General features: G+C 29.0%; 3 protein-coding genes across 3 annotated transcripts; 1 reads left to right on the forward strand and 2 right to left on the reverse strand.

Annotated features, from left to right (window-relative positions):
• Positions 1 to 215: 215 nt before the first annotated feature.
• Positions 216 to 3,707, reverse strand: LOC102677589 (transforming growth factor-beta-induced protein ig-h3-like). The gene is given in 15 exon segments (XM_031513620.1): positions 216 to 359; positions 443 to 565; positions 622 to 793; positions 863 to 1,053; positions 1,136 to 1,251; positions 1,328 to 1,465; positions 1,546 to 1,755; positions 1,821 to 2,121; positions 2,200 to 2,379; positions 2,441 to 2,586; positions 2,668 to 2,732; positions 2,802 to 2,900; positions 3,016 to 3,146; positions 3,637 to 3,687; positions 3,690 to 3,707. Coding segments are annotated over 15 exon segments (2,085 nt in total).
• A 1,012-nt stretch (positions 3,708 to 4,719) lies between these two features.
• Positions 4,720 to 8,291, forward strand: LOC102677449 (excitatory amino acid transporter-like). The gene is made up of 10 exons (XM_006622363.1): positions 4,720 to 4,873; positions 5,272 to 5,452; positions 5,518 to 5,608; positions 5,691 to 5,889; positions 5,980 to 6,190; positions 6,247 to 6,525; positions 6,612 to 6,845; positions 6,948 to 7,142; positions 7,211 to 7,345; positions 7,423 to 8,291. The coding sequence occupies exons 2-10, from the start codon at positions 5,379 to 5,381 to the stop codon at positions 7,631 to 7,633; spliced, it is 1,629 nt and encodes a 542-aa protein (XP_006622426.1). The 5' UTR covers positions 4,720 to 4,873; positions 5,272 to 5,378; the 3' UTR covers positions 7,634 to 8,291.
• On the reverse strand, positions 7,879 to 9,646 carry LOC102677307 (ER membrane protein complex subunit 6). The gene is made up of 5 exons (XM_006622362.2): positions 9,453 to 9,646; positions 8,977 to 9,137; positions 8,797 to 8,889; positions 8,684 to 8,703; positions 7,879 to 8,573 (listed from the first exon to the last, which is right to left on the reverse strand). Exons 1-5 carry the CDS (start codon positions 9,487 to 9,489, stop codon positions 8,543 to 8,545), a joined length of 342 nt encoding a protein of 113 aa, XP_006622425.1. The 5' UTR covers positions 9,490 to 9,646; the 3' UTR covers positions 7,879 to 8,542.
• Positions 9,647 to 10,107: the final 461 nt, after the last annotated feature.

Here is a 10,107-nt window from a genome sequence, read left to right on the forward strand (position 1 = left end):
ATACACCTATATTACTATTAATATTAGAAATATTTATATTTATATAATTATATTTATATAATATTTATATAATATTAGATATATAATTTATATTTATATTTATTATATAACATACATAAATGTACATATGGTTTATTATTTTTTTCATTTTTCATTTTTCATATATATATATATTATTATAAATAAATAATGCAAAATATGTCTAGTTACTTGTTTTAAAGACACATTTTTTTTACAATTCCATCATATGTTCTTTTATAACCATGTGAACATTGATCCGGTAGTAATACAGAATTTATTTCATGTGCAATTCCAGCTTTGTTTAAAATATCACTTTTTACAAGAGTAGCATCATTTACCTAAAAAATTATATTTTTTAAACTAATAATCAAAATTATAATATGATATTTTATTTTCATTAAATTATGAAAAAATTATTTACCAAAATTTTGTTATTTTTTCTTATAATATTTATCGGATTTCCTTTAGTTCTTACAGTATACTGTAAGTCTGGCATAAAACTTTCAGCAAGTAACATATTATCCACAATATGATTTTGTAGTGTCTAAAAGTAAATGAAGAAATTATTTTTAGTTAATTTATCTATAAAAATTATATTACTTTTGTTAAATAATTTCTGTCATCTAATAATTTTTGAAGTTTAACACTCCCGAGTTGTTTGAATGCTTCATCCGAAGGAACAAAATATGTGCATGTAGAATTTGCTCGTTTGAATTGATCATATATTTGTGGTTGAACACTTTTGATTCTTTCCATTGCATCTAACCAAATACTGTAACAGTTATTTATTCATATTTCTCTTATTTTTCAAATTCTTTTTCTTTTAAAAACGAATTTTCACCTGAAATTGCCTTCTTTTTTTAAAATATAATCTAAAGATTCTTCTGCAGGATGTAGAATGTGACTGATAACATGTAGAACACCATTATTACATTCTCGATTAGCTTTTATAATTAATGCATTTTCTATTCCAAAATTATAACGATAAACTTGAAAGCGTAATGGAACTCCCATTTCAAGTGTTCTAACAATCTAAATATAAATTATAGTTCTTGAAAATTAAATATGTTATAACAAAAATATATTAATGCCTAATAAATATAACACAACTTACTTGATTGCTACTAATTTCATCAGTGAAGTATATTCCCGTAACTATATGATTAAGAACAAAATTTCGAGCACTTTTTTGATTTCTTTGCAATTCTATAAGTTTTTGATTAGATAGGGCTATAAAAAATTTTATATAATTTTATGTATTAAATTTATTTTTAATAATATTTAATAATAAAATTCGAATACGTACAATGCATTGCTGTTTCAGAAGGTGCAAATATTGTGAAATGTTTCAAATGTCTTAAATTTTCTTCTAATTCAGCTGTTCTAATTATTTCTAAAAATGTTAGTAATCTTTCTTCCTTAAGCACATCCAAAATTGTTTTAACTAAAATACATATGAATTATAATATAAAATTCTTAAAACATTCTTAAAAATGATTAAAATGGAAATTATTTATTTATTACCTCGATCTGGGAGTAATACGCGATCAAGAACGTATAGTAATCCATTTTTTCCATGGTACATTTCATTTTTTATGTTTGCGTTATTTACAATAGGTCCATGTGGGCCACAATTTAATTTTAATTCCTGTTTTTCCATCGTGCTTGCGTGATATTCCGAAATTATGTTTGGCATGCACACAGGGTGTGTTACAATATGTTGGGCAATTAATGCTATATAAAATAATAGTTTTTACAAAATTAGGTCATAGAAAATACATAATAAATATATTACGTACCATTTAATGCGATCGGATTTTCTAATATATCGGTCAATTGTTTCCTTGGAATGTGATGGAAAGCTTCATCAGTAGGTGCAAAAATAGTACATGGTATATTGCTGTATCGAATCCTTTTCCCTAAATCTGTGCTTTCTAACGCTTTCATAAATATTTCAAATCTACCGTCTCTCGAAACAAGTTCAATGATGTCTGAATTTTCAGACAAAGCAAGATCCAATACACCATCGATTACATGTACGACTCCATTACTGGCAATTTGATCTTTGCGAATAATTCGATGACAATTTACCGTTTCCATCTACGTAAACAGAAATACTTGTTGAACGATTTATCATATCCAATTAGTAATTAATTGTTCGCAATCCATATTACTTACTCCACTGGGAAATTTATTAATTCTCAAAACATTCCCTCGTAATCGTGATGGAATTAAAAGATTTGCTTGCCATTGATTTGACAATACACGTCTATCTATTATATGATTTGCGATCAAATTTATATATCTATTGCCATCGTGTAACGATTCTTGATGTATACCTTTTACGTTTAAATAATGCTAAAAATTAAGCAAAAATGTAAAAATTAAAATTATTAGTTATATAATATAATATATATACTTCAAGAGCTTCATCGGATGGAACGAATAATGTTAAGGGTGGACCACTTATTAATTCTTTTGCAAAGTTTGAACTTTCAATCAATTTTGCGAATTTCATTGAACCCACTCGACGCGTAGTTTCTATAAGATTTATCAGCGGTTTGACTGAAAAGAACCATAAAAACATTATTATATCATAATTATTTAAGAATAAATATAAGAACCTAATAAAATTGAATCCATTACCTCCTGTGCATCCAGGATGGCCAGCAACTTTATAATATCCTGTACAACATTCATATTTTATAAACCTATAATATAAACAAAAGTTCAGTATTTGAATAAAAGCTATATTGTAAGTAACATAATATTACGCTTACGTAGGTTTTCCACAAATTTTTCGAGGATACCATTGTTTATTCTCAGTATAATAAGCATAATTTATATCGTCATTCACTTCTACGGCACATATATTGGGTCTACAACAAAAAAATATGAAATTATGAAATTTTTTATAAAGATTGAAGATTCTTAAAAATTATTCTAAGATTCAAATAACATTTAAAAATATGTATAATTATATGCAAATCTCACCCTTGTCTTTGTGAATTTTCGATGTTCCACCATGGATTTCTTTGATAGGCGTAAATTACGTTAAACACCATCAATGATACGAATATTTTCGTTATAATTTTATTAAACATATTTTCACTACGAATCAAATACTGTCGCGATAAAAAAGAAAAAACTTGAGAGAGATAAATGAAACTTCTTGGACTCGAAGAAGAATCGAAATAATTCAGTCTGCAAGTCAATTCTTAATTTAAAGACTGTATTCTCCCACCCCATCTTGAAAATATGTCTGTTAAAATGGATATCGATGTTATCTATTGCAACAGATCATATTACATCTCTCAATTTTCGCAAATCATTTCTATTTCTAAATGCATTTTACATATGTATGGAATTGTAGCAATATGTTTCAAATTAATATATATATATATATATATAATTTATTCAATTACGAATAGAACATAAATTTTGAATAAAAAGTATAACTGATCTTGAAATTTTCCATATTTATCGATTATTCGTAATTTTATTCTCAATAATAAAGTTTATTCCTAAACATATTTTTATTGTTCTCCTTTTATCCTGTTATCACATAAAAATCATATAATTTTAAATATTTTCTTGACGTGACAAATGACTTACGTATTGTATATCTGTACGATCCATCGTGAACTCAATATTAGTTTGCATATATAGTCACTCATAGCCATCATTATTGGAGAAATTGGGTTACCTCCCAACGGATATACAAAGGGGCCCTACAAATTGGTCCATATCCTATGTGCTTTCAAAATAATCCATCATAAACGTTCCAATTCCGATCTGCATTTCCCATGTTAGTGATCATAGGAAAGTACATCAGATTTTAATTAATTTCGAATTTCGTACCATATTTCAATACGGATGTAACATGAAATATACGGTCCACTTATAAATAGAATCCCAATATAACGCTGTATTTTGTGTCAATCGCGAATTCGTCAAGCCGACAGAATTTCAAATTTCTTGTTAAAATAATTTTAAACATATGGGCCGTTCATTTCTGTAAATGTAATCGTGATTTAATCTTCAGTCTATGATTACAATGTAAATTACGATGCCTTTAATTCGATAAAATTAATTATTATTCCAACTGGCAAGTGCACGTGGCACATCTCATTTACGCTCGCGATTACAATTTTCTTTCAAATGTACTTTACTCGGAATAATCGTACTCGGAATAATCTTCTAATTGTAAGAAGACGTTTCTTTAACGACTTTTTTCGGAATCATTTTCAAAGGCATCTTATCTCTATTAAAAAAAAAAAAATATCACGTATAATTATTCGTATAATTATCAAATAACAAAACATTTAATAAGACGTAACATTATAACAGATTTTAATTACTTCGCAGGGGGTTGCACGTCAAGGGATGAATCGTTCAAGTTCTCCATTTAGAGCAATTTAGTCGATGCCGTAGATCCAATAGAGACGGGTCTATTTCTGCGAAACATACGCGCGTGGTACATATTTGTCTCCCTTCTGCTTATTCAGTGCCGTGCGACCCGTTGTGATGAGTGCCCTCTTCCTGTAGCCGGCCATCTCTCTTACTCTGCCATTTGTCTCCCTTTACTCTTACGATCTTCACCCTCTGACCCCTCACGAGCTCTAATCAGCTTCCTGTATGGGGCATATTATCTACGTGATGGCAAATTGTAACGACGCGATACCTAGCCAAGTCCCGGGTATTCAATCATACGGTAGTCTCTCGGCAGTCCATTGCGCGTAAAAGACCTGCCAAGATCCACGGTTACGGATACCATTGAGCTTGTTATATACGATTCCCTCGTATTGGTGCTGTGATCCTGAACGTGTACAACAGCTATCAAAAGATTCAGGTGTGACATCTCCATTTTACCGCGGTGTTCATTCCTCTTCATTGATATTCGCTTTTTATTTTTCATCGACAATAAACAATGATAAACAATTTTACGATTACAATGATCCTGTGTTGTACGTAAGAGGAATACGAAGTTCTTTTTTTTTTTTTTTGGTAAAAGGGAATTTTTAAAAAAGTGGAGGGGTTTTTTTTTAAAAAAAAACCCCTCCACTTTTTTAAAAATTCCCTTTACCCAAAACAAAAAAAAAAAAAATTTGTTTTCCTTTTACGTACAACACGGGTCCTTTGAAATCGAAAAATTTTTTTTTATTTTTTTTTTTTTTTTTTTTTTGGTTTTGGTTAAAGGGAATTTATATAAGAGTGAAGAGGTTCGTTTTCAAAATAAATATGCTGCAGCGGTGAAAGCCGCGGTATGAACGGGTACGAATTCTCCGTGATCTTCCTCGGAAAGGAAGGAGGAAGACTGTTTAGAAGATCTTAAAGTAATCATCGAATCGACCACGATGTCTCTCGGGCAACGTATATCTGGGGCCGTCGCGGTCCTCAGAGGCACTTCCGAAGTCAAAGAGGCCCAAACGTAAGATTTGTGAATTTTCATCATATTTTTTTGCGAATTGATTTTTAACCTAGATCAATTTCTAGGTCAACTTCCGATGAGATCGAAAAGATAACCACTGTGGAGGAAGAAAAAATTTGCCACAAGACGATCACCCCGCTCGACAGATTGCAACGAGTTAGTCGTATCAATGTATTTCTTCTTTCGACAGTTTTTACGTTGTATCTCATTCATATCTCGTGTTTGAATGTGAACATAGGTGGTGGATTGGTTCAGGGAGAACATGCTTTTGGTCTTTACGATCGCTGCAGTCTTGGTCGGTCTTATTCTTGGATTTCTCGGTCGATTAGCCAATCCCACACCACAATCCATTACTCTTATCAGTTTCCCCGGAGAACTTCTTATGCGACTTTTAAAGATGTTCATACTACCACTCATTGTCTCGTCGCTTATCTCCGGTAATTATGCAATATTCTGGAACATACATTGGAATCATACACAGTTGGTCTCTAAGTTCTCTCTTCTTTCTTTTTTTTTTTCTTTTTTAGGAATGGCACAATTGGACCCTAAGGGTTCAGGAAGAATGGGATACAGAGCATTGCTATATTACACCGTAACGACCATTCTCGCGGCTATAGTTGGTATCGTAATGGTATTAATAATCCACCCCGGTGATCCTAGAATTAAATCTGTTATAACCGCGCACAAGGCGGACTTTACAAAAATTTCTACGTTAGACGCTATCCTCGATATAATTAGGTACGTGAAATATATGAGAAATCGCGTTGTGTATTATCGGCAAATACCATTTCTAGAAACATGGTGCCGGAAAATTTGGTGCAGGCGTGCTTCCAGCAGGCGCAAACTACTTACGTGACGAAGGAAGTTGCTATAGGAACTACAAGTGAAATTACTCAAATACAAGAGGCAACGTTAGTGTACAAGGATGGAATGAATGTGATGGGCATGATAGTGTTTTGCATCACGTTTGGACTTGTTGCTGGACAATTTGGCGCTCAAGGGAAATTAATCGTCGACTTCTTCATGGTTTTGAACGAAATAATCATGAAACTTGTCGGTATTATTATCATGTGGTGAGCGGTATTGTCAAGATAATTTGATAATTTAATATAGTGCTTGTTAATACTCGTTTTCAAATTTTAATCTCTCTGTTGTGTAGGTACTCTCCGTTCGGAATTATGTGTCTGATAGCTGGTAAAATAATGTCGATTAACAATTTGACGGCAACTGCTCAGATGTTAGGCTTATACATGGTGACAGTCATATTGGGCTTATTGTTTCACGCATTAATCACTCTGCCAATGATATTTTGGTTTTTAACTCGACAGAATCCTGCCGCATTTTTCAGAGGTATGATGCAAGCTTGGATGACAGCGTTAGGAACAGCATCAAGGTAATATTGATATTTTCTTTTCTTTTCTTTTCTTTTTTTAAGTACTTTTATTACTCGTATTACAATTACGTAATATTTTTTTTTCTTTTTTAATGTCATTAGTGCCGCAACTTTACCTATAACTTTTCGATGCCTCGAAGAAAATAATAAAATCGATTCACGTGTAACACGATTCGTAGTAGCAGTTGGAGCTACGGTAAATATGGATGGAACGGCTCTTTACGAAGCGGTTGCCGCGATTTTTATCGCACAAATGAATGGAATTTCGTTAGGATTAGGTGAAGTTATAACGGTCAGGTTTGTATGATCGATACCATAGAAGTATGCGACTATTATTTATTTATGGATCACCTTCATCTACGTAGTTTCACAGCTACCTTGGCAAGTATAGGTGCAGCAAGTATTCCCAGCGCGGCTTTGATTACGATGTTAATAGTGCTTACAGCTTTGGGTTTACCAACGAACGATATTTCTCTATTGTTTGCAGTTGACTGGATGTTGTAAGTTTGTTATTTAAAAAAAAATAATGCGACGCAAGATGGAATAATATAAATTTTTTTGAAATTTTTGTTCGAAGGGATCGAATTAGAACCTCGATCAATGTTTTGGGCGATGGATACGGGGCTGGAATAGTTTATCATTTGAGCAAAGCTGAATTGGATAAAATGGATCAAGAAAAGAAATTAGAGGGTCTTGAAATGGGGACACCGCTTCAAAATATTTTGGAGAGCTGTCAGCAAGATGATACTACACTTGCTCCGGAAGAAAGTTCCGAAACAAAGATTTAATTTGCAAGAGTATTGACTTTATTTCGTGTGCTTTCTTTAATTTCTTGAACGGTAACATAAAATGAAAAAAATTATGCTCACTCATATGTTCAAATTAACTTAACACATCGGCATCCATTAGGATTGACAGAAATAAAATTTTATCTTTTCACTGTCAAAATTTTGAAATTTTGATTATAATAAAAATTAAATAAATAACTCTAATAAATCATGAATTTTTTAAAAATATAAAACAAATATTGTTATAAAAATATAAAACAAATATAATATAGCGATATACAAAATATCAAAAACGCGAGCATGTTAAGTACAAAGCAATATCATTGTGAATCGGATGCTGCAAATTTAAGAATTGATTAAAAATTAATTGAAAATTATATTGTACAGAAAATTAAACATAAAATTTATGTCTGAATTTTAACTTATCATTTTGAGATTATATATGTGTTATCGTTTATTGATTTTAATAATAAAATAAAGCATTTTATTCTAATGATGCTTCGAATATTTAAAAAAAAAACTGTGTTCAGTAAGTAAAGTGTTATCATATCAGACAATTCATCCTACGATTTGTTTTTTATGTTTACATTGTTTATATACCATGTTACTTATTATATATATATATTATAAAAACAAAGAAATAAATATAAATTAATTACATTTACAATTATTATATACTTATATTCTAGGAATAATACAATAATGAACAATGAGAAACAAATGGAACAGATGAAATAAATGTATTTTTGAAAATGTTCTATGTACATACATATACAATAAATCACATAGTGCTTTATCAACAATATTATTACTCTAACCAGTAACTGGCAATTGTTTGTGATATATTTAATTAGTTAACGATATATTTAGTTAAAAAATATAAACCCTTAAATCTAAATATTCTTTTAATCAGTATACATGTACCATTCCATATAAAAATCTAATATTAAATTAAGGAAAAATGTAGCATTGATACAGAATATTTCACAAATATATAAAATTAATTTTTTTTTTATTCAAATAATAATATTCAATGTTTAGAAAGGATACGTCCAAAACAGCACATATGTCTATTGTACGAGTATAAGATTTGTTAAGGAAAATATCTACATTTTATAATAATATTTAATAATTATCTTTTTTTATTATATTATAAAGGATACAAAAAGGCCTCCAAAAAATCCACTAGTTAGAAGATTTCGTCTACTTATAAAATATTTTTTCCATTGACCTCCAGCTTTTAACAATAACATTGCCTATAGAAATATTTTTTATTTATTAAATAATATTAAATAATAACAATTTTTTTATTAAATAATAATATTTTTAAAAATTATTCTTACCCATAATCCAAATACAGCAAAAATGTAAAAACCAAAACCATATAATCCAGTTAATCCTAATAAACCAGCTGTGCCACCTGATAATGCTGCCATTGATATCCTACAATATTCTACTACTGCAGCATTATTTACAACAGCAGATTCACTATATGCAATGATCTCTAAAAAAAATTTAATATTAGAAAATATATTTATCTTAATATGAAAATAAATAATTAAAAAATTTAAACTCAAAATTACTTCATTTATAAAGTAATAAAATATATATAAAATACAAAAAATTACATCATTTTTAATAATGAAATTAAAATCTTAAGATTTTTTTTTTATATAAATTTATATGATATAAATCTATATATCTTTTATATTTATATACAATATTATTGAATAAAAACATAACCTATAAGAAATGCCAAAAGTTTGTTATAAAATGAACACATAATTGAAAAAATAATAGTTAATATTTTGTTATTTACCTCCTTTCTCTTGTTTTGTTTTGATCTTTCCCAACATTGTTATACTTTTGTTAATATTAGCAAAAAGCTTGTATAATTTAACCTAACACATTCGTTGATGACACTATATGTATATACCTGTATGAAAATTTTTAGTCTGCTATGACACAGTATGTTTTAGAGTGCCATCTATCTAATATTGTTACACTATATAAGAATTAAGGTTATATGTGAATAAGGTTATTCAAGCAATTTTTATATATCTTGTTGCTAGCTTATTATATTAAAGGTAAAAATTTAATATATTATTATTAATATATATTTAAATTTTCAATAAAAATGTTATATTTGCGCATTTTATAATTAAAAAATTTAATTTTAAAATATTTTTTATTCCCGTTAGCGGTGCGATCGATCTAATTGTAACATTAGATTATATAAGATTTACTTCATTGAACGTAAATCTACAAATATATTTAATTTTTTCGTATGACGACAAATGATCCATGTAAAAAGTTTGCATGTAAATTACAGCAGTGCTTAAAAGGTATTATTCGTGTAATTTTATTTGAGGTTATGATAAATTTATTCTAATTTTTCTTTATATATAATTATAATTAAATATATATATATTTTTAAATTGATTAATTTTAGATAACGTATATCAACCATCACG

The sequence above is a fragment of the Apis dorsata genome, unplaced genomic scaffold, assembly GCF_000469605.1.
Source record: "Apis dorsata unplaced genomic scaffold, Apis dorsata 1.3 scaffold_683, whole genome shotgun sequence".
In the NCBI taxonomy this organism is placed as follows: domain Eukaryota; kingdom Metazoa; phylum Arthropoda; class Insecta; order Hymenoptera; family Apidae; genus Apis; species Apis dorsata.